This window comes from Sminthopsis crassicaudata, chromosome 1 (assembly GCF_048593235.1).
Source record: "Sminthopsis crassicaudata isolate SCR6 chromosome 1, ASM4859323v1, whole genome shotgun sequence".
NCBI lineage: Eukaryota > Metazoa > Chordata > Mammalia > Dasyuromorphia > Dasyuridae > Sminthopsis > Sminthopsis crassicaudata.
In genome coordinates, this window is record NC_133617.1 from 68,163,238 (window position 1) to 68,189,025 (window position 25,788).

The window sequence follows — 25,788 nt, forward strand, 5'->3', positions numbered from 1 at the left end:
GCAGATAATAAAGAGCTAAATGCTATAAAACCTGAAGACAACTTAAATGGCTTATATCTAGTTAATGACATCTCAAAGAATATAGGAGTGCTCATTAAAAATCACAAAGCAGACAAGAGCTTCATTTCTAGATATAATCCCCAAAGACCTCGAGTACTGGGGCTGAGCCAAGGATATCAAGTACTACTAAACATTACCAATGCCGTACTTCTTCAGAAGGGTAAAGACCTTGTCTTCGGATTCATTAGCATCCCTCCATGTGATCTACTGAAATATTCTATACATTGCAGGATCACAGAACTAGGAGAATTTAAATTCCCTCTTGACATCTTTGTAAAAGATTAACCACTCAATGAAGAAATAAACTGAGGAATTAGAAGGAAAAAAAACCAAAAAACATTGAAATTTAAGCCAGTGCCTATCAACTGGGGAAACCCTGAGTATGTGACATATGAAGGCAGTAATTATTGCACCATAAGAATTTATGAAAGAGATAAATTCAAAAAGAAGTAAATAATATAAATTGGCACAGAGTAAACAAGAACAGAACCAACAAAGTAACTTAGAAGATGGTAACCTTATAAAGAAAAAGAAATTGTGAAATGGTGAAACAAGGCTTCAGAGAACATAGGGTGATATTTTCTAACTTCTGACAGAGAGAGGATAGAATCAAGATGTATAGAGAAACACACTTTTGACTCTGTGCATTTCTATTGCCTGATTATGCTTGGTTGTTTTTGTTTTTAAAAATATCTTGTTTTTATAATTGAAAAGGTTAAAGGGAGAGGAGCCTTAGCAATAGTGACGCCTTGCACCCCCCAAAAAAATTTAAAAAATTTTTAAATGGAGAAAGAGAATGGAAGAAAGCATAGACTGAAAGAAGTTTTTAAAATAAAGTATGTAATTATATATTTTTAAACAAATATGGTTATCTTGCTTGCCTGTATTTCTTGCTCATTAGTTTCTTCATCTGCAAGAAAGTGTGCATAATAATAGCACCTACTTCCTCAAGTGATTATGAAGGTCAAATGAGATAATTATAAAGCACTTAGTACAGTGCCAGGCACATAGCAAACATTATGTAAATGTTAGCTATTAATATTATAGTACACATAATGATATTGCATGATGCTATAATTATTTATATATATATATATAAATGCATGCATGTATGTATATACATATTTATGTATGTATGTATATTTATATTACCCACAAATATATATATGTATACATACACACACACACTCTCTCTCTCTCTCTTACATATAATTCTTTAAAAAACTTTGTATCCCCAGCAATTAGTAGACTACCTGGCATATAATAAGCACATAATAAATACTTAATCTATCCAAAAACAAAAAAGAGCTCAAGTGAAAGAGAATCCACCAACTCCTGAGACATTTGATTCTACCTTTGAATATGTCTCATTGTTAGAATTTAAACTGTTCTCTTTCCACCTGTTACTCATACTGGGACCAAGCAGGATTCATTCATTTATCATTCAACAAGCTTTTGTTAAACACCTACTATGTGCAGCACACTGGGGATAATAGATGCTGGAAATAACCCCTGCCCTGAAGGAGCATATAGTCTTCTAGGAAAAGGTCATGTACCCAGATAAATCAATAAAAAACATAAAAAGCAATTCCAGGGAGGAAAATACACATGCAAAGGGTTGGAAGAGAAAGGGTTTGAGGGGAGAAAGAACAGAGAAAAGCAATCAAGAGAGGTTTCAGACAGGAAGTGGCATCAAGCTGAATCCTGAAAGAAACTAAGGATTCCAAAAGGGAGAGGGAGAAAAGAGCCCACATTCTGGATAGGAGAAGTCTCTGAAAAGGCAGGGAGTTGAGGACAGAATGCCATGGAACAGCAAGTGGGCTAGTTTGTCTCCTCCAAATGCATGAGTAATATGAGTTGATTTGGAAAAACAGGTTGGAGCCAGATTGTGATGGTCTTTACATGGTTTCCATAACAGAGGCAATGCTTGAGCCACTGGAGGTTCTCAGGCAAACAAGTGGAGTGATAAGCTCCTAGGCTTTAGGAATATCATTTTGGAAACTGTAAAAGATGGATGAGAGAAGGAAGAAACTGACAAGAGAAAGATCAACTGAGAAGTTATAAAAACAAACTAGGGAAGAAATGATAAGGGCCCAAACTAGGTTAGTGATCAGTGAGGAGAAAAGAAGCCAAATATGAGATACTTACAGGCAGAATCAACAAGAGTTGGTAATTGAATGCATAAAGGAAGTAAGAGTGAAGAGTTCAGGACTAGCTATACTATGAATTCTGATGACTTGACAAATGGTGGTATCCAAAATAGAAAAATGAGAAAGTATGGTAGATTTGGTGGACAGATAAACTGTTTGGCACATGTTAAATGTGAGATGCCTATGATATTTGAGTTGGGAAATATACAGGTGAAATATACTCTTGTGAACATTCTTGTATAATAAAAAATAACAAATAAGAAATTGAGACAATTTCTCTATGGGAAGAATTGTTTGGATCCATACACAGAATAACTAAAACAATATAAATAAAAGAACAGATCACTCAAAGGAGATGAAACTCGGAATGGATGTTTTCATATCCATTAGGACCCAGGTTCTAATTTGGACTCAGCCACTTATTATACTTGTATACGCAGATTCCAAATCCAGCATTCTTTGTACCTCACTTTTAACATATATACACTGATGTCCCTAAAACAAAAAAAAAGTGTGTATGTGTATATATATACGTGCATAAGGAACTGGAAATATGTAGGAAGACTGAGCTAAGTAATGAATTCCTTTAAGAGAAAATAATCTGGGACTTGGTAAATATCTGCCAACAGGATTTTGAAAGGGTGACACTTAGATAAAATGCAGTTCCAGTTATAAAAGCTGCTCAGTAATCAAGGCAAAGGGAAGATCTAAAAGGTATGGTGAGAAGCAAGGCATATGCCTACTTTTTCTGAGTCAATAAGTTGCTGAGTATGAAAAATGGTATATGCAATCTAGAAAATGTTAGTGTCCTAAGAATGCCAGAAAAAAAAAGACTAAGATGAAGAAAATTTTGTTGATAATAAAATGGAGACTCCAAAGAATTCAATGGAACAGGTGAACAGAACTGGAGAAAAAATTTGGGAAAAGTAGCATTGAGATAAACAGGAATGAGAGAAGAAAGAAACAGTACCAAGTCCCCGCAGACAGTCAGGAGTCTACTATCATTATAAGTCTACTCTCTCCTTCTAAATAACAACTCTCCTTTTTGGAGAATGACTGAATAAATTATAGTATATGAATGTTATGGAATATTATTGTTCTGTAAGAAATGACCAAAAGGATAATTTCAGAGAGGCCTGGAGAGACTTACATGAACTGATGCTGAGTGAAATGAGCAGAACCAGGAGATCATTATACACGACAACAGCAAGACTATACGATGATCAATTCTGATAAGAAGTGGCTCTCTTCAACAATGAGTTGATTCACACCAGTTCTGATTGAACTGAATGTAGACCACAACATAACATTTTTAATCTTTCTATTATTGTTTGCTTGCATTTTGTTTCCCTTTTCAAGTTTTTTTTTCTTTCTAGATCCAATTTTTCTTGCAGCAAGATAACTATATAAATACATATACATATATTGGATTTAACATATTTAACATGTATTAGACTACCTGCCATCTAGAAGAGGGGGTGGGAGTGGGGGGGAAATCTGGAACAGAAAGTTTTACAAGGGTCAATGTTGAAAAAAGTTGCCCATGCATATATTCTGTAAATAAAAATATATAATTAAAAAAATAAAATTTTTAAAAACAAATAACAACCCTTTAACTACTTAAAAACAATTATCATGCTTCTCTACATCTTCTTTATCTTCTTTCTCTAAGCTAAATCAGTTCTTTCAACCAACCTTCATATGGTCTAGTCTTCTTTTCTTTACTTACCCTGGATAGCCCTATTCTATACAAGTGCCTTATATGTAAATGTCCTTCCTTTGATGTGGTACCCACTATAGGCTAATCAATAAACATTTATTAAGAATATATATAAATGGTCAAAGGGTAAGAACAGGAAGTTTTCAGATGAAAAAATTAAAAGGTATCTACAGACATATGAAAAAAGTGCTCAAAATCATTATTGACCAAAGAAATACAAATTAAAACAACTCTGAGGTACTACCTCAAACCTATCAAATTGGCTAAGATGACAGGAAAGGGGAATGATTAATGTTGGAGGAAGTATAGGAAAACTAGGACACTAATGCACTGTTGGTGGAATTGTGAACTGATTTAACCATTATGGAACTATGCCCAAAGGATAATAAAACTGCAAAGCCTTTGATCTAACAATACCACTATTGGGTTTATTTCCAAAGAGATCATTGGGGGGAGAGGAGGGGAAGGGAGGGAGAAGGACCAACATGTTCAAATAAAAAGCTCTCTTTGTAGTGGCAAGGAATTGGAAATTAAATGAATGCCCATCAACTGGAAAATGGCTGAAAAAGTTGTAGTACATGATTATAATGGAATACTATTGTTCAAAAGAAATGATGAGCAGGCAGATTTCAGAAAAACCTGAAAAGACTAACATGAACTGATGATAAGTAAAGTGAGCAGAACTAGGAAAACATTGTACACCATAAAACAGCAACACTGTGTGATAATCAACTATGATTGTTAACTTTTCTCAGTAATAATTACGCAAGATAATTCCAAAGGATTTGTAATAGAAAATGCCATCCACATCCAGATAAAGAATTATGGAAAATGATGCAGATTGAAGCATATTATTTTCATTTTTTAATTGTTTTTTGTTCTTGTGGTTTTCCCCGTTTGTTCTGACTTTTCTTTCACAATATGACTAATATGGAAACATAGTTAACATGATTGTATATATATCAACCTGCTTGCAGTCTTGGGAAGGGGGAGGAAAGAAATGAAGGGAGAAAAATTTGTAACTCAAAATCTTATAAAAATGAATGTTGAAAACTAATTTAACATGTAATTGGAAAAAAAATAAAATACTATTAAGTGGAAGGGAAAGAGTATATTATGTGCCAGGAACTCTAGTATAATCACTGGGGATATAAAAAGAGGTAAAAGACAGTTCTGTCCCCCAAAGAACTAATGATTTAAAGGGAGGGAGAGAGAAAACATGCTAACCACTATGTATAATGCTATTTCCTTTTAAACCCATTTGTAGGATAAAAAGGAAATAATTAAAAGAGGAAAGAACTAGAATCAAGAGATATTGGGAAAGCATCCTGAAGATGAGATTTTAGTTGGGACTTGAAGAAAAGCAGAAAAGCTAGTAAGCAAAGATGAAGAGGGACACCATTCCAGACAGAGGTAGAGTCTGAGAAAAAAGGAAGGAACAGAGTGTTTTGTTCATAATACAGCAAAAAAGCCACTAATTCATTGAACAGTACATGGTAGGGAGTAAGTAATAAGACTGGAAAAGTGAGGTAGGATGGGGATATTAGATTATGAAGTTAAACAGAATTTTGTATTTGAACCTGGAGGCAACAGTAATCAATAAAGTTTACTAAGTAAGAGGTGATGTGATTAGTCCTGTTATTATCACTTTGGAAAATCACTTTGGTAGCTAAATGGAAGATGGATTGAATTTGGGAAACACTTGAGGCAGGCTGACCCATCAGCAGGCTAGTGAAATAATCCAGGTGTGAGGCAATGTACTGGAATAGTGGCAGTATCAGAGGAGAAAGGGGGGCATATTCATGAGATGCTGCAAACGTGAAATCAAGGCTTTGGCCACAGATTGGATGTGGGCAGGTGAGAGACAGTGAGGAATAGAGGATAGCAGCAAGGTTCCAAACCTGAAACTCTGGGAGGATGGTGGTGTTCTCTAAAATAGGGAATTTAGAAGATGGGGAAGAACTTAAGATGATGAGTTCAGTTTTAAACAAGTTGAGTTTAAGATGTCTACTAGATATCTAGTTTAAGATTCTCTCAAAAGACAATTGAAGATGCTATTTTGGAGATTGGCAGACAAATTAAGGAAGGATATATTTGAGAATCATTAGCATAGAGATGGAATTTAATCTGTGGAAACTGATGAACATACTCATATCAAGTGAAATAGTACAGAGGAGAAAAGGGCCCCAGACACTACCATAAGGAACACCTATATTTATAGGGCATGATTTGGATAAGGATCCAGCAAAAGAGACAGAGAAGTGATCTGATAGGTAAGAGGATAAGCAGGAGAGAGTAGTATCCTGAAAAACTAGAGGGAAAGCTATAGTATATAGCTGAATATATGGTTTTATCCAAGGATGTTTTCTCCTTTTTCAAGAAGACTACATTAACTTTTTTGGCTGCCATGACACACAGATAACATATTGCAGTACACTTGCAATAGACTAATCACCTTAGATTTTCACACAAATTATTCAAACCTGTACGTAAATATAGATTTTAGTGGTGTGATGGAGATTAGAGACTATTTGCTCCAACTTTTTCATTTTATAGATGAAGGAAGTAAGGAAAAAAGAAATTTTTGCCTAATGACAGAAAAATACTAAGTGGTAAAACTAGAATACTAGCTGACTTTTTGAATCCAAGTAAAGTACTTTAAATTTGTCTGTATTAGGTTTCATTTTAACTGACCAATAAATATACACATAGAACATGATTATATTTTTGTAACTGTTTTTTTTTTTTTGTAACTGTTGTTGCTATTGCTCTTATTAGATAAAGAGACTTAACAACAGTTTGGATTTAATAGATAGGGCCCTCTAAAATGGCTCTCTAAAAATGCCATTATTACCCACTACACCATTTTCTAGACTCAAAATTACCACAACAAAAAAGCAGAAGCCCTAGAAAAGAAAGTAAAATCACCTTTGATTATCTGGGAATCAATTTTCCATATTCTAAACCAACCCAGCCTTTCTTTTCCCCTAACTGACTGACTCCCTATTAGGCTATCTCCTTTCTCCTCAAATAATAAAGAATAGTCTCCAGGTTCATATGAGTGCAGAATTCAACTCTGGCAAGTTTCCTTTATTGGCAGTTCTTTTAACTAATTGTGGTAGGAAAGGAAAGGAAAAATGAGTAAAGGGAGTTTTTCCAAGTATGCTCCCCAGTTCTTTCTTCCTAAATGAAAGTGTAGTATAAGGGAAAAGTTATTGGGTTTAGAAGTCTTGGGTTCAATTTAACAAATTACTATCTGCATGATTTAGGCAAGTCCTTTTACCTCTGGTAGCTTTAGTTTCCTGATCTGGAAATCAGAATTGACTCTCTCTCTCTAATCCTTATGATTCTATAATCCAAATAAGGAGAGAGGTGACCGAAAATGAAGATTTCTGCTGTGTATGTTAAGTTTTTTAATACCTTAATAACAGACTTACTGGGTTAAGTGTATGAAGTGGAAAAAAAAGAAGTGAAAATTGGGAGTGATGAGAAAAAATGAGGGAAAGAAGATGGGTTAGCAAGTAATTAAGTCAAACATTTATTAGTTACCAACTACTACATATCACTACATTAGGGTAGCCTTTGCCCTCAAACTAAAATTTAATATAAAAGAAACCATAATAGAAAGAAAGAGGAAAAGTTATCTGGCCACCACCAATCTATATGGAGCTATTTCTCATCCCTATCTGCTACCCATTGATGCTCCCTGCTCTGGTTCAATTATTCAGGGATTATCCACATAGCTTTCATCTCTTTGTTGACATTACCACCTGTTCCATTTACTTCATTATTGACATAACTGTTTACTCTTAGAATTCAATCAGTAGCTTAAGCTTAAAAGGAAAGTTAGAGGTTCTCTCTTCATACTTTAGTTTAGTTATCAAGAAAGAGCATTTAAATTAAAAAATGATTACCATTACTGTTCCCTACATCTACTGAAAATGAGTCACACAGCAAGCTTAATAAAAAGATCAACTCCACTTGCTGAAGCTTTGCATCATTCTGAAAGCATCAGCTTTCCATTTTCTAACAGTGAAGCTGGACAAAAGAAGGCTAATAGAAAGTTAAAATAAGCTTGCATTTAATGAGCTTGTTTTCAATATTTTGTCTAAAATGTTATTCAGTCTCCAAAAAATTCCCTTGGAATTATAAAATTATATAAGCAAATAGAAATGATTTTGGACTATCCTGTTACTCTTTACTTCCATTAAAAAACTAAGAAAAAAGTTCATTCATCAGTCACTGTGTCCTTCTCCTTCTTCCTAGAATTAATTCAAACATATATGTTCTAATGGTCCAAATAAGAAAAGAGAAAAAGTATTTATTCTTCAACGAAAAGTCATATCCTGTCTAATTACCTTCTAAATAAGAGAGCCCAGAGATAAGATCTCTAAAGTGGATATATATGTGTTCTACTGTTCCCTTGGAAAAAGTTGGAACAAAACTTAAAATATCTGAAGACTAAGAAGTTTGAGGTTACATCCATTCCAGGCAAGTTTATGAGAACCTGGATAGCACTCACCCCGTTTGGGTTTTGGAAAGCTATCATGTAGGCGAAACACCACTCTTTCCACGAAGTGTTGGATGTCACATTGCTCTGGACCTCGAACAAACACCATCCAGTCATGAGTGAATCCCTCAGTGGTGGGCTTCTTCCTCAGCTGGGCTCGGTGTCCCAGCTCTAGCTTCACCTGTACAGTGCACTAAAAAGGGGGGAAAAAAGTTTGACTGGGGCCAACACAAAATAACCAACAGAAGAATGTGGTAGGGAAGGGTTAACAAGCTGGGACTCTAATATGTCACACATGGTCTTCTATAACAGAGAGGTTAGCAAAGGAACTATACAAAAAGCCTCCTACATAATTCCAATATACCTTCAAGAAATCTTTCTTGGATTAACTAATGCCTTTACACTCTCCTTCACCCCAAATAGAGAACAAAGAGTTACTTTTCAGGCATGCATATTATCAACAAAAACATCAGCTGTAAGTTTTCAAAGCAAAATCTTGATTACCCATGAGGATGTAAAGGCAAAAATGAACCAACTCATTTTCACATTATAGCTGCAATCAGCAGCATAGTTCACTTAACTACAGAGACCTGATTTATTGCTTAAATATAAAGAAACCAAGTGTTTTTACAGTTATACTTAAAATTTCTATGTCAAAGGGTCATCACCACATCAGCCAATCAGCACCATTTATTAAAAGCCCACTGTATGCAAATCACTCCATTAAAAAACAAAAACAGAAACAAATTTCCCCACAGCTCCTAAAAAGCTAACACCACAATTGGACAGCAAGCTGTAAGTACACCCAGGGAGAAAAAGCACAAAGCAACACAAAAACAAGTACAATGGGTAATTTAAGTGCAGGGAAGACAGACAGGATAATCAATCAGTCAGCTTAATTCATTCACTGAACTGAAGTTTACTAAGCACCTACTATTCCACAATGCCCTGGGTGCTAAATGTTGTGGGGAACACAAAGATAAATAAGTCCAAATCTTTGCCCTCATGGAGCTGTGTAATAGAGCTAAAATAGGAACAAACAACAACAACAAAAATATAAAGCAAAATGTAATAAGTACATGAATGTGATAAGTCATCAGGAAACCTTTCCTAGAGGGAGATTAGGCTAGTGGTGTGAAAGATGGGTCTTCCCTATGATAGAAGAATGGAACTAACATGACAAAAATATTGTAAACCATGGTCAGAGGAAGTCTCTGTACTAGATTTTTTTTTTTCTTGGTTGTTTTTCTTCACCACAGGGAAGGTGTTTCTTTTGGCCTTTTCCCCAGAAAATACTGGTGTGCAGAAGGCATTCATCCATCTATGCATCTACATATCTATCTTTTAGGATGGGAAGAATGCTGACTGGCAGAAAGTAGAGGGGCAGTGGAAAAGTGCGTGGAAAAGCACTAGTAAGGTTTGGCGCTGGAGAGAATAGGAATGGAACTAGTTCCTTTGGCAAAAGACAAGTGCTATTGAGAAATTTTTAAAAAGGGGAATGAGCTATGGAGAAGATTAGTTGGTAGTGGGATTCAAATTTAAGCTTTTAGGCCTGATCTTATGGAAATAGGAGTTGACTTTAAGTTCCTGAATGATGAGATGGAAACAATATGTAACTGGGATTATTTTTGTAGTTCTATGTAGAATACTTTCAAGAAAGAGCTGCAAGTTCAGAATGGTAGAGAAAATCAAATAGAATTGTGTCATATTTAGAAGGCTGAAAGAATTAGAAAGATGGTGGTGCTAAAAAGGGATGAGTTTGGTTCACAACATGTTAAGCTCCAGGTGTTGGTGGATATCCAAGGATAATGTCAATATAGAATGAAAGAAAGGATATGGATGGAAAGGTAGATTTGAGAACCATCTCTAGGTATCTGTAGTGAACAAAAACCTTACTGTTTATAATAGCAAATAAATCTGTACTTTCGGATGAACCATAATGATCACAAAGCTATCAGCCACTGACTGGCTTTCTGCATGATCTGTTTTTTTCAACTAGGTGGCTAAAAAGGTTACAGGCAAAAATACTTTGAAAAATGGGCTGAAGTCTTTGAAAATTGTTTGATCTTTTAGGTATTAAGATTCTCTGAAAATCTCCTTGAGGGCAGGGGCCACATTTTATTAATCCTTGTATTGCCCACAGTTTTGCTTCAGGGACTTGTACATACCAGGCACTTAATAAATATTTCTAGAATTCATTCATTCAACACACAATATTCAAACATCATACCACTGTTAGTATCCTTTGTTCACCCATTCACAACGCTTAACAAATTACCCATTGGCTTTCTGGTATTTGTGATTAAATTTGGGGTCCTCTACAGGACATACATGTTGCGATACAGTTACTGGAAAAGAATGGGAGAAAGCAATTTAATCAGAAGGGAAAACATAAGAGCCAAAATAAGCCTCCCCAGCCAAAGTCAACAGGCAGCTCGGAGGCAGTGGCAGGCTATTATTTCAATTCATGTGCCAAAATGAAGGAATGGCATAAAATGCCAGTATTCTTTGCAACAGCAACCTAGTCTAATGCTGTCCAAAGACTGGACATCAGGTTCTGGCCAGAAATAATTTGGCTTTTAATTGCTTCTTGACATGACCATGATAGGAAGAAACATTGTTTCAGCCTGGAATATATGTATTAGTTATATTTACCAAAGGGTAGGTGAGAAGGAATGCACTGATAACTGTGCTATAAAATAAAAGAGCCCAAAGACACTTCATCTCTTTCCTGCCATACAGAAGGAATTAATGATGAAGCATTTAGCTGTTCAAGGGACAATATGATATGTCAAGATGAGAAATTTGTCATTTGTCAACTTGGCTAACTGTTACAATTCATTTTCTAATTATAGTATGTTGTTGGAACATAACTAGATCATATAATGGCAGTGGGAAATAATTTAATCAATTCCAATCCATGAGGTAGAATATTCAGTTTATATCCCACCCATTCCTTATTCCACCTCCAGATATTTTGGTCATTTCTTTTTAGAATTTTAGAACAAAGAGGCAACATTGCATAGTGTACTAAATGCTGGACTTGAATCTGAGAGAATCCTACTTTGAACACTAGCAGTGTGATCACACAGACATTCAATCTCTCTAAACTTCAGCTTCCTTATCGATAAAAAGGGAATAATACTTTGAACTACCTATATCATATGGCTGTTGTAAGGAAAAGTACTTTGGAAATCTCACATATGTTTGTGATTTGGGTTACTGTTCAACCTATTTAGTTATTTCTTTACAATTCTTATAAAGGGTAGAGAGCAGAAGCAGTGAAACAAATGGTTAAGTCAAGCTTGAAAGGTCTGAGAATTTCATTTATTCTTTAATATGGGAGTGGTTAAGGGAAGGATGGTGGAACTCTTTCCAGGTATCAACACCATCTGATAGAAAAATACCATGCAAGGCCCTTATAATCATTAGCTGAAAAATGACTTCCTATTTACTGCCATTCCTCAGATTTTCTGAGGATCCCTTTTCCCTCAAAAGAACAAAAGAAAATAAATCAAATAGCTTTTTGGGTCATTTCCAAACACTCTTGGTTATCCCATGCCAATGCCAACAGATACCTCGAATGGAATTCTGAAAGCAACAAGGGACAAGGAAATTAGCAGATTTTTTTTTTTTGCTTCAACATTGCAAATGCTGTACCCCTAATCCTAAACCCCACAGGGAGGTCTTTATCACGAATTTATATATAACACTTCCCATGAATTTCTTGTGGGAATTCTTTCCAACAGATGCACTTTCCTCTGGGAATTCACACATTACCAAGTGATATAATTATCCCTTAAGTTTTATTATTGCATCTAATTCCCTAGAACAAAACAATCCCATTTCCCTTATAGGAGAAAGGATTGCATTACTCCCCTTTTGATTCTGCTAAATCCTATTGGATCTAATTTGGGAGCAACATACTTCTGATAAGCTGCCCATATGTGGAAAATATAGGAAAAGTAACCCTTTAATGTGATCACAAACCAAACTTCTCAGTTGTCCTCTAGGTACTTTTGACCTTTGGATACAGTTATGAGACCCTACAGAAAGGCCATTTACTTGATCCATAAAGACAAGTATCAACTACTCTTCTCCGCCAAACATGTAATATTAAGAAATAAAGACAATGCAAAGGCTCAGATACTTCTTGCTTACTGTCTTATAAGGCACGGATCCCCAAAGAATGAGTCTAGGGATCACTGACAGCCAGCACCCCAACTAAACTCTGGCTGTCTCACACTATTTTCTATTCTAAGTCAATGGTGGACAGTTGAAGGGATTAACAGTCCCAAGAGCTGCAATACATTATTTCATAATCACACAATCTCAGAGTTGGGATGCTACCAACTATCTAGTCCAACCCAGACCTGAACAAGAATTCATTTTTGTCAGTCAGCCTTTGCCTAAAATCATCAAAATCAGAGAGAATCTTCACTTCCCAGAGGAAAGCCATTCATTGCACTTTTGGACACCTCTGTTGGAAGTTCAACCAACCTGGTGTTCTCACACCTCGGGTCATTGAGTGAAAGATGAAAAAACAAATCAACCAACCAATCAAAAATAAATAAATAAATAAAAAGTTCCTAGAGAATATACCCGTGGCTTTTCCCAGGATATTAGCTGAATGGATAAAAGTGTGTGCAGGTCCTTCAAGGTGGGTAAGAATTTCTTTAGTAATAGGGATAGCATAATTTCGAAGCTAAAGAACACAATCGGGGTTGTGCCAGTTGATCAGGTACAGGGCAGAAGTTCAGAGTGTATTGGTAGGAAAAAACCCCAACAAAGCTTAATACAGGTCAGAGATAGCAAGCTGTTACTCCTTCAGGAGTTTGCATGCTTTCTGTAGAAACATCAATGAACTGCTGTAAATCCTTCCTTTCCCAAAATAAACTCCACACTACCTCTCACGTGGAACCCTTGAGCCCTTCAACTTGGCACATTTCACCAGTCAAGAAAAGACCACACATCCCATCTTAAACTAAAATGGCAATGGTCAGCAGGCAACAAAACCGCATGTCTGATCTCTCTCCGCTACACTGGTTAAAAACCGCTTGATAAGTTAACCTGAGACACCTAGGCTCTGAAACAACACTACAGCTTCCCCCAATTTTTTTAAAAGAACCATCAATCACCTCCTGAGCTGTGACCTTGTCTTACTTAACGCCGTAGATATTCCAACCAACCTTCCCCCCCCCCCACACGTCCCTCCCCCGGCCAATCTAGGGGACAGGGCACTGGGAAGAATGACCAAGTTCTGAGGGACAAGGCAGAGGAGCGCAATTTTTTGAGACAAAGATGATGAGGGGTTTTGATAGACTTCAAATTTGGGCAGTGAGCTGGCCTTGGGTTTTTGAAAAGGAATAAGAGAAAAGGCGACGGTAGAGAAAAGATGAGAATGGGAAGGTTCTGAAAATTGGATGGATGGGAGGGGGATGACTGGGGGGGGGGGGGGGTCCGAAAATGGTGGGGTAGAAAGCATAGCATGAAATACCTGGGACATCCGAAATCACCCCGTCCCCCAATTCTCTATGTCCCCTGGGTTCTGAAGGGACCCGGGAAAGAGATGACCCCTAGGGTATTGAAGGAGGGTGGGGAGAGCAAGGCAAATAGTAGGAAAAATAAAGGGAAAGGAGGTTGGAAGGGGGAAGGTGAGGGAAACGGTGCTTCGGAAGAAACGAGTCGGGAGATTTTTTTTTTTTTTAATTGTTGGGAGGAAATAGGAGGAGGAAGAACTCCCAGTTTTAACGGGAGTTGGGGGAGAGAGGGGCCTCCGTGTGGGTGAAAATCGAGGCTCCTTGGGGTTTGGTCAAGGGACATGCATGGGTAATCGTAAATATTTGGGATTTTTTTTGGGGAGGGCGACAGAAGATAGTCCCATTTGGCAGGGAGGCGCCAAGGCAGGGTGCCCAGTGCGAGTGAAGCACACCCTTCCCAGAAGGGCGGGAGGTGGAGGGAAGACTGGAGCAGAGGACCGGGCCGGGCACCGGGAAGGGGGGAGGGGGAGGAGGAGGGGACGAGCATCGGGGAGAAGGGGGCTCCGTGGCCCAGGGTCGGGTAGTCTGGGGGGGAGGGCCGGGGACCCCGGAGCTCCGAGGAGGGATACGGGCAGGAAACCGGGGGCCGGGCCAGGGAGGGGGGCGTGCGGGGCAGAGGACCCCGGGCCCGGCGGCGCCTCCTCACCTGATTGTCCATGGCTGGCGCCCCGCCCCCGCCCCCCAGGCCCCGCGTCGTCCCGCCTCCTGTTCCTCCTCGCAGCCGCAGCCGCCGCCTCAGCTTACGGCCGGCCCGCCGCCCTCATTGTCTGTCAGGCGCCCGCCGCCGCCGCCGCCGGCCGCCGCTCCCACCGGCCGCCCGCCCGCCGCCCGCCCCGCGGAAACCGGAAACCGACACGACCCGGGTCGCGAACCGACCGCAGCCCCCGCCGCCCTCTCGGGCCCCGGCCGAACCGAACTGACGGCAGGCGCGGCCACTGAGATGCCGGGGGCTGGCGTTTGGAGGGCGGGTCTTCCGGCCATCCTGGGGGAACCCGACTGCGGTCGGAGGGACGAGGCGGATAGCCAATGGGAGACAAGTTTCTGGAGGGGCGGAGCGAGGGCCGAGAGAGGCTGGGGACGGAGAGGGGAGGGAGAAGCCCCGAGGATTAGAAGGTGTGCGGCGCACGTGGAGGGAGGGAGGCTGGGAGAGAGGGAGAGGACTGGAGGAGGGGGCGGGGCGGCCTGCAGGGGGCGCCGCCTCTCCCGGGTTTCTGAGCTTTCTCTGGACCATCAGCCCTGCCCTAGAGAATGCTAGAGCCACGAGGTTTGGTCCGAGTGGGCCGATTGAGAGGGCGATGGGGAGGGGGGGAAGAGAGGAGCCGAAGAGGGAAACCTCTTTTTTCCCATCAACCTTAACCTTCTGAAGACAACCTTCCAAGGTGGGAATGGGATGCTTGAGTGCAGGCTCTTCTCCACAATGGATGAAAAACCCAGAACCCTGGGATTCAGACCCCCCTTTTGATACCCCCTCGCCTTACAGATGCAGAGAAAGTGAGCCCAGAGAGGGAAGGGTCTTTTACGCTTCCACCTCCCCCCTTGTCTGAGAAGATTCCTGGGCCTCCTAGTGGGAAAGGACCTCGACAGACCCACGTGGGGGTCAATGCGACCCTGCCAGGGAACACGACCCCCCTGCCTCCGAACCTCCGCCACCCGCCCCTTTCAGTCCCACGCCGGCCCGAATTCGCCTGAGACTCTCCCACCTTGTTCTTGTTACCATGGGGGTCAGAATTCCCTGAGTTCTCTACACGGACCATTCGGCCCACTTTTAAATCCCCCCCCCCCACCCCCGTCTATGGCACAAAATGTAGAAGCCCAAGGGGAATATGCTGTCTCAATGAATAGCATGCAGGAAGGCATTTGCCAAATCCAGTATCAGAAACTTGCTACTTGTGGGACTCCGGGCAAAGCAGTCTCAGTTTTCTTCATCTGTGAAATGAGGATAGTAATGGCGCTATCTCCCAGGCTAACTGCTAGTTAGTTCTGGGAATGATGATGAAGAAGGTGTTAGAGGAGGAGGAGAAGAAAGGAACTAGTCTAAAAAGAATTCCTTAACAATCTTTAAATTAAATAAACAAATACATCATTTTTAAAATTAAATATTTAGTTTTGGCACAATCGATAGCTCCCAATGAAATCCTTTATAAAGTGTATCCTCAAGAAATGTCTTTCTGGATTGTTAAAAGAGCATTTTTAGCTTGGATGGGATAGTAATAATCATCATAATAATCAGCATTAATATGGCACTTTGTTTATCTTATATAATTTTTTTAAAGGTCTTTTTCAATCCCTACTTTACCTTGTGATACTATTACATCTGGGCAGTTCTCTTTGATGATTTCCTGTAAAATAGTATCTAGGCTCTTTTTTTTTCATTATAATTTTCCAATGATCCTTAGATTATCTCTCCTACATCTATTTTCCAGATCTGTCATTTTTCCAAGTAGATATTTAACAATTTTTTCTAGTTTTTTTTTTTGTTTGTTTTTTTTTTTTTTTTGCTTGACTGATTCTGGATGTCTCAATGAATCATTCATTTCTATTTATTCAGTCCTGATTTTTAATGAGTTATTTTCTTCATTAGCTTTTTTTACTTCTTTTGTATATGTCCAATTGAGTTTTTAAATGGATTGTTTTGCTCTATGGAATTTTTTTCCATTTCACTAATTTATTTTATATTATTCTTAAAGCAACCCTGTCTGACAGGAATTATTACTATCCCCATTTTACAAATAAGGAAACTTAGGGTAAGGATGGTTTAGTGACTTTCCCAGAATCATGTAATTTCGGTCTCAGGAAGTACTTGAACTCAGGGGGCACTGATTCTTGTCTAACTTGGATTTACTGAGTGTAACACTTTTTAGTATACCACTTTTCTGCCTGGGCAATTAACAGTAACAAGTGGATTTGACCAGCAATTTTGTTGCCTCTCCAGACTGACTTTATTGACATTGTTGCTATTTTTTTAATATGTTATCATTGTCATTCAATTGTATCCATTACTATTTGGACTTTTCTTGGTGGAAATATAAAAGTGGCTTGCTATTTCCTTCTCTAGCTCATTTATGACAGGTGAAGAAATTGAGGCAAACAGGGTTGTTTGTTACCCCAGATCACACAGATAGTAAATCTCTGATGAACTTAGGAAGACAAATCTTTTTGCTTTCATTCTATTGAGTCTGCCACTTAGCACTGCTTTGAAGGTGATTGTTATTAAGAGGGAGGAACTGGTGTCTGTGAGGTAAGGATATGAGAAACTGTGGGGAGATAATGCCATTATTATCCTCATTTCACAGATGAAGAAACTGAGACAAGAAACTGAGACAGACAGCAGTTAAGTGATTTGCTTTTGCCCAGAATCACACAACTAGCAAGTTTCTGATCTGAGAAACTCCAGGAAGCTGGAGATGACCAGAATCTTGGGTGATCATTTACTCCTAATGTTTAAGATTGAGGAGAAAAAATCTTTGCAAAATCTGATTTGCACCCTAAATGTTGAACTTTGTGGTTCAAAGGAAGGCAAACAGGATTCCATAATCTAAAATTCTATAAGGGAATTCAGCCCAGGTTGGGAGTGGATTTAGGAGACCCAAAGAATAAAGATACAAGGAAAAATCTTTCTAAAGAGAAAGAAAAATGGGAATTGTCTGAAGAAACATGGATCCAACAAACACCCATATATACACACACAAATAATAGAGTAAATAGGCAAATAATAGAGTAAATTTAAGTGTGTTTAAGTCCTATGAAAATAATATCAGGCTTGCTAGAGCTCAGAATAAGCTGAGGTTAGCAAGTGACACTAAGAACCTGAGGAAAGGGGTTTTTGAAAAGCTCTATTTGGAAAAAAAAAAGATAAAAGAAGGGGTACAGTATCTACTTGAGGTGGACAGAACAATGCTAATTGACAAGGGAGAGAAGGCAGAACTGCTTAACGCTTAATTTGTTTTCTCTGCCAAAGAGAATGTCCTCTGCACTAGAAATGACAGAACAAAAAATGGCTAACAAGATGAATAAGGAGATAGTAAAAGATTAATTCAAATTATCTAACCCAGATGAAATTTATCCTTGGTTGTCCCGAAATTCACCCCTCAACTCCTAACTTCTGTCTATTGTTTATTTCTAACTTAGCCTATATTTGTGTTTGTGTGTAGTTTTTTCCAAAGCAGCTGGGGGGGGGGGGTATAAGAATAGATAAGTGGTACAGGGATAGAGCCTAGTGTAAGGAGAACCTGAGTTCAAAACTGCTCTCAGATACTACTGTGTGACTGTAGACAAGTTATTGCCTCAGTTTCCTCATCTGTCAAGTGAGTTGGAGAAGGAAATGGCATACCTCACTAGTATCTTTGCCAAGAACCTCTAACAGGGTAATGAACAGTTGAATATGACTGAACGACAACAACAAAATGTACCAGACACTATATAAAGTGCTGAGGATCCAAAGGCAAAAGAATGTATCTATGGATAAACAAACTATGTATAAGATAAATAGGAAATTATCAACAGGTGAAAAGCACTAGAATTAAGAGGAATTAGAAAAGGCTTTGGGTAAAAGTTGGGATTTTTAACTGTGACTTGAAGGAAGCTTGGAGTCAGAGATGAGGAGGAATGGGGGACAGCCAGAGAAAATGCCTGGAGTTAAGAGATGGAGTACCAGCAAAGAAGCCAGTGTCTATTATTGGAGATGTAAGGTATAAGAAGCCTGAAAAAGTATAGGGGAAGATGCATATGAATGGCTTTAAATGTCAAACAAGGATTTTGTATTTGATCCTAGAGGCAATAATAGAAAGCTGCTGAAATCGGTGAATATGGGGAGTGGCATGCTCAGACCTTTGCTTCAGGAAAATCATTTTGGTAACTAGATATACTAGGTCCATGTCTTGTGAGAGAGACTTGTATCCAAACCAGTGACTATTGCAATAATTCATACATAAGAAAAGAAAAATCTACATAAAGATGGTAGCAGTATTAAAAGAGAAAAGTGCACATATTTCAGAGATGTTGCAAAGGTGAAAGAAATCTAAGTCTTTCCAATAGGAATTAAGCTTATGAGCCTAAGAGAATATGAAGATAATGGTACCCTTGACAGTAGTAGAGAAATTTGGAAGAAGGGGAAGATTTGGAGGGAAAACCTAGGATATACTATAAGAAATTTAATATGTATGGGAATGCCTGCTATCTAGGGGAGGGGGTGGAGGGAAGGAGGGGGAAAAACTCGGAACAGAAGGGAGTACAAGGGATAATGTTGTAAAAAAAAAAAAATTTACCTATGCATATGCACTGTCAAAGAAAATGTTATAATTATAAAAATTAATAAAAAAAAAGATTTGGAGGGAAAGATAATGCGTTCTGGTTTGGACAAGCTGAGTTTAAGATGTCTACTAGACAGTTACTTCAACATGTGTAAAGGTAGATGAGATGAAACTGGAGATCAGCAGACAGGTTAGGGCGGATTAGTAGATTTGAAAAGTATTAGCATGGAAGTGATAATTAAATCCACAGGAGCTGAGATCACCAAATGAAGTTATATAGAGGGAGAAGAGAAAAGGGTGCTGGACAGAACTCATGACACACTCAAGGCTAGTGGTCATGACTTGGATAAAGATCCAGTGAAGAAGTCTAAGAAGAATTGATCAGAGGAGAACCAGGAGAGAATAGAATCCCTAAAGACCAAGAAAGAAGAGAGTGAGAAGGGAGTGATCTACAAAAGCTGTAGAGAGGCCAAAAAGGAAGTAGTCTGAGAAAAGGCCATTGAATTTGTCAATAGATTATTGGTGACTTTGGAGAGAGCAGTTTCAGTTGAATGCTAAAGTTGGTAAGAAAGCTGCGAGAGGAGAGAAAGTGGACCCATCTATTGTAGATGGCCTGCTCTCAGGGAGTTTAGCTACAAAGGGCAGAAGAGATATTGACTATTGGCAATGGAAAGTTCAAGTAAAGGTTTTTGAAGATTGAAGCAATTTAGGCATGTTTTCAGTGAACACTACAAATTAGAGCTTGCTTTATTGTTTTATTTTCTCCTGGAGAGCTCATGGTTAACCATTTACTAGCATTACCCCTACTTTTAACAGTGAAACCCTAGGTTTATTTCCTAATTCTACTAAACTTATATATGAAAGGAATACTGTTACTATAATTTATCTAGATTTTGAAGATTGGAAGAATTCTTCTAGTGTTTTACTTCTCTGTTATCTACAAATCCATCTTCACTTCTCTTAAAATAAACTAGATCCCATTATCCCTCACAAGTTATCTCTCCTTATCTCTCCTCCCTTTCTTAGTCAAGCTCCTTAAAAAACTACCATCACTACCTTCACTTTCTCTTCTCATACTCTCTTAAAACCCTGAATGATCTAACTTTTAATTTTTTCTCCATTATTTATTTATTTTTTAAACTTAATATTCTTATTACTTAGCTAAAACTTGCTTACTTTTTATTATTTAGCTAAAAATGCCCCTTCTGAAGTCATCACTAAAAATCTCTTAATTGCCAGATCCAATGGGTTTTTCTCAATTTTCACCTTTGATCCCTTTGCACTCTTTGGCAATAACTGATTACCCTCTCCTCCTAAACATTCTCCTCCCTAGCTTCTCTTCCTCCCTGTCTGTCTGCTCTTTCTCAGTCTCTTTTTCTGAACAATTACTGACAACAGGTTTCTCTGACTATGGGTGTCTCCCAAGCAACTGTGGTGGAAATGTGTAAGAATCAGGCCCCTCCCCCAATCATACACACAAAGTATGCCTCATACACTTTTAAGTTCAATGTAAACTTTAGTAACATTTTCTCCATCATTTTAAAAAGCAATAATTAAAAAAAAAAATAAACCCAATCCTGATTTGCAGAATTTGCTGATATCAAAGGTGAAAATTTAACCATTACTTCTCAAAAGTAGACTTTGATTCCTATAATCTCTTACCCTCAGAGCTATATTCTAGGCCTTCTCTTTTTCTTTTCCCCCTCTTCTCTTCTCATCCCATATCTAAATTTTCCAGCCCATTTAATGTCTCTCTTGGGTGATAATCCCATATCACAAATTGCCTACTAGCATTTCATTTTGGATATCTTGTAGGCACTTCAAACATTTCCTGCTCAGCCCTCACCCCCATCCTTTTTCCAAAGTTCCTTATTTTGGTCTAGAGCATCATTATTCTTTTAGCCAATCAGGTTCACAAAACTCATTGTGGTCCTCAGCTCCTCACTTTCATTCACCCATGTCATTCTATCTCTATATCTCTCACATCTGGGTTCTATCCACTCTTGTATGAACCAACCTAGTTCAGGCTGTCATTACCTCTCCTCTGGAATAAAAAGCATTAAAACAAACAAACAAACTTTGCTATATGTCAAGTACAGTTTCTTAATTGTCTCTATCTCAAGCCTTTCTATACTCCTATCTAACCTCTGTTCAGTTCTAGGGTGACTTTTTCTGAAGGGTAGGTCTAACTATGTTCTTCCCTTGCTCATTGAGCTCCTGTAATATTCTTCTCTAAAATTTAATGTTCTTTGGGAGCAGGTTTCTTGGGGGGCTTCTGGAGGCAGCCTTCGTTTCAGTTCTGTGTAATAATCACCTCAAATGCAGCCAGGAGTTAAAGTCCAAATCCTTTATTGTCTCCTTCCAAGTATTGTCTCCTTCCTTGGGCCTGGTTAGCTTTCTTAGAGGCCTATCTCTCTCCTTGGTTCCAAGAGCTCCTGATGTTAGTTCTTTGACTCTACCAGCTTCAGCCTCCAGCCAGCACAAAGGTGGAAGATGGAATGAATCTGTCTCCTCCTCCAAAAGCTTCTAGTGGGCTTGTCCTTTCTGGTCCTGAGATCTCCTCTTTATATGCCCCACACTGAGTATACACCAATCATTATATCACTAGGAAACCATTATTTGTTGTGGGATTAAATGAATGCTAAACTAGATTTAGCCATTGTCTCCTCAATTCCACTTAGTACCTTGTTTCAAGTTCTGGCCCATAATATCTCTTTGTAGGATCAGATCAATCATACTGAACCATGCTAAAATAGATAATTATTGTCTCTATCAATTCCATTGTCTTAGTACCTTGTAAGAATCCTAACAAGCTCCAATAGCTCCCTATGATCTCCAAGATAAGATGCAGACTTCTCTATTTGGCCTTTCCCAACCGAACTCCACCATACTTTTAGAGCCTTGTTGCAAATTGTTCTTCTCCATAGATACCCTGACATTGATGAAAACATGGACCTTCTCAGATAGTCATCATATACCACACTGCGTCTTCTACCTCTATTTTGATCCAAAGTTGTTCTCTATGCTTAGAATACATTTTGTCCTTTCTCAGAATTTCTAGTTTCCTTCAAGATTCAGCCCTTTCTACTCTAGTAGCCATTAGCTACTAATGTCTTCCCCTTTCCCCTAATCATCTTCTATCTCTTTGGTATCTACCTAGGTAGATTGTGTCTTATGGTTAGATGGTAAATTCCTTTAGAACAGGGACTATTTCACATTCTTTCTGTGTCCTCAATGGCTAGTACAATGCTTTATACATAGTAAAGGCTTAATAAATGCTGTGGATTGATTGATTGTTTAGACAATAATGGTGGTTGAGTAGCTGGATTTGAAGAGTAGCTTAAATGGGTCCATGTAGAAGGAGGCCTCCAGTGAAGTGCCCCCAAGAATCTGTGTTTGAGCTGGAATCACTTAACATTTTTATGAGTTATTTGAATCCAGGAAAAGATAACATGCTCACCTGGTTTTCAGTTGACACAAAACCCAGAGGGATAATCAACACATTCAGTGCTTTAAAAAAAAAAAAAAAGTTAGGCAAGAACACTGAACTAAATTTAATAAGGTGAATTTCAATAAGGATAAATGTAAAGTCTTGCACTTGGTTCAAAAAGTCAATCTTCCAAGTATAAGAGAGTAGGGCATGGTTACACAGCAGTCTATCTTTAAAAAAAAGATCTGAGAATTTTGGTTCACTGAAAACTCAATATGAGTCAGCAATATGATATAGCAGCCAAGAAAGCCAATGTGATCTTGGGCTGCATCAAAAAAATTTAAAAAAAAAACAAACCACAAAACATCATTTCCAAAAATGAGAAGGCAATAGTCCTTCTGATGCTCTGATCATACCACATGTGAAATATTGTATTCAGTAATGGGTTTTAATAAACAACAAAGTGGAGGCAACAGAGATAGTAAAAGATTTGTCATAACTTAAGGATGTTATTCTTCAAGCTTCTGAAGAAAGGCATTAAACTTGGTCCTGGAGGGCCCAACCAGTGGTACTAGCCACACGTTGCAATGAGGCAGAGTTAGGCTTGATATCTGGAATGCTTCTGAATAATTAGAGCTGTCCAAAGGAGGAAGGGGCTACTTACTTTAGGACATGGTAGGCTCCCCATCCTTGGAAGACTATAAAGCAGAAGCTGGATGACTACTTCTCAAGGGATTCTCTTGGAGCATGTGTTAGACGGATGATTATTAAGGGCCCTTTAATATCTGATTCTGGGATAATGAGGACTTTCTGTTAACCTCACTCTGCATCAAATCATATAAGTCATCCCATAGTTCTTTGATTTTTTTCATATTCATCATCCCATATGGCATAATGGCATTCCATTATAATCATTATACCTTAATTTGTTTGTATGCTCCAATAATTAGGCACATACTTGGTTTCTAGATTTTTATTACTATAGGGATTAACAATAATAGTATTTAAATAGCAATTAATATTTGTGAAGTACTGAGATAAATGTTTTACAAATATTATCTCATTTGATCCTCACAACAAACCTGGCATGTAAATATTATTATTATCCCCATTTGATAGTTGAAGAAACCAAAAGTAAGTGACTTGCTCAAGATGACACAAGTCAGTGTCAAATTTGAACTCAACTTTTCCTAATTCCAGATCCATGTTGCCATCTGGCTAATATGTCCAATAGCCCAAAAATCTTCAAGAACTTTGGTCTTCAAAATGTCAGGTTCATTCAGAAAGGCCTGGAGAGATTTACATGAACTGATGATGAGTGAAATGAGCAGGACCAGGAGATCATTATATACTTCAACAACAATACTATATGATGATCAGTTCTGATGAACGTGGCCCTCTTCAACAATGAGACGAACCAAATCAGTTCCAATAGAACAGTAATGAACTGAACCAGCTACACCCAGCGAAAGAATCTGGGAGATGACTATGAACCACTACATAGAATTCCCAATCCCTTTATTTTTGTCCTCCTGCATTTTGGATTTCCTTCACAGGCTAATTGTACACTATTTCAAAGTCCAATTCTTTTTGTACAGCAAAATAACTATATGGACATGTACATATATATTGTATTTAACATATACTTTAACATATTTAACATGTATTGGTCAACCTGCCATCTGGGGGAGGGGCGGAAGGGAAAAATTAGAACAAAAGGTTTGGCAATTGTCAATATTGTAAAATTATTGTCAATTATTGTAAAACTATTAAAAAAATGTCAGGTTCAATCCAAGGTTTTGACCTTGAAGGGTCACTTCTCTCTTTGGCTTAAGCTCCTATCATAGAGTTTTACTCTGGAGAAAATTCCAAATTAAAGATTAGGTATGGGTCATATCTAATGAGCAAAACAGATAAGTAGTACAGTGAATAGAAGAATTCTGGGTCTGGAGTCAAGAAGATTTATCTTCCTGAATTCAAATCCAACTTCAAATACTTACTAGTATTTGTGTGACCCTTGGCAAGTCATTTAACCCAATCAATTTCCTAATTTATAAAATAAGCTGGAGAAGAAAATGACAAATCAGTAACTTTGCCAAGAAAATTCCAGATATGGTCATGAAGAGCTGGATATGACTGAAATAACTGAACAACAACAGCTATGACATGGTTTTCCCCAGGTCTTCATATTCCCCATGGAAGTCCTCAATGTCTGTAAAGCCATTCAATATACAATATAGCATCAGAGAAGAGAAAGCTTTTATTTTACCCATATAACATACAGAAGACATGAACAACTCACAAGAGTCTATGAAAAAAAAATACAAATGTAAGTCACTCAAATAGGCCATTATACTCCTTTAATGTATAGACCATTATACATTAAATACCTTTAGAAATTAAATATACACTGAGGGTTTGATGAACAGTTGAACATAGACTCTGAATATCCCAGGAAATCAGAACAAGAGCAAAGTTTTCAAGGTCCATAATTTTTTAAATTTAAAACTTAAATAGAAAATTTGAAAAATGAAATAAAAAAAGAAAAAAAAAGTGTCAAGTGCACAGCAGAACATACAAAAGGATTCAAAATATGTAATAATAAATTTCTACTCCAGGAAAGTGTATATAATAATAAAACACATTATATTCAAAATTATTCATCTTTTCTTTTTTGCTTCCTTATAGGTTTTCTTTTGTTTTTTGATGCATACTTTTTACTTTATTCTTTTTTTCCCTTTTCTTCTCCCTTCCTTCCCTAAACTGACTATAGTTAAGCATAGATATATTTATGTCTACATATACAAAACATATGCATGCATGCATATACATACATACATATGCAGGTATATACACACACATAGCAGATGGTTGTTGATCACTTAGTTGGTTGTTCTTAAAAAGGACCAAAATGACATAACTATGTTAAAGTCAAGCTGGTGTGCCTGATTGTGGCTGATCAAACAGTTCAAGATCAGAATGCTTTGCCACAAATGAAAATAGTTCCTATGAATATTTGGGGTGGATTCTCTAATTTTGTGCATCTCACCTTTTTTCTGAGTTAATTCAATTTTGGTTTTTCAGAGAGCATAGCACCTTCTCTGTTAAAGGCATACCATTCTGAGTAAG

The 25,788-nt window shown here is 38.0% G+C and overlaps 1 protein-coding gene across 3 annotated transcripts in view; it reads right to left on the reverse strand.

The window, feature by feature from the left end:
• MLLT1 (MLLT1 super elongation complex subunit) overlaps positions 1-14,753 on the reverse strand; it is an 86,368-nt gene extending 71,615 nt beyond the window's left edge. For all 3 annotated transcript variants that reach the window (XM_074309268.1, XM_074309259.1, XM_074309249.1), the window contains exons 1-2: positions 14,627-14,753; positions 8,453-8,633 (exon numbers count right to left, since the gene is read on the reverse strand). In XM_074309268.1, the coding sequence (XP_074165369.1) occupies positions 8,453-8,633; positions 14,627-14,638 (193 nt within the window). In that variant the 5' untranslated portion in view covers positions 14,639-14,753. The remainder of the gene's footprint in view (positions 1-8,452; positions 8,634-14,626) is intronic.
• Positions 14,754-25,788: the final 11,035 nt, after the last annotated feature.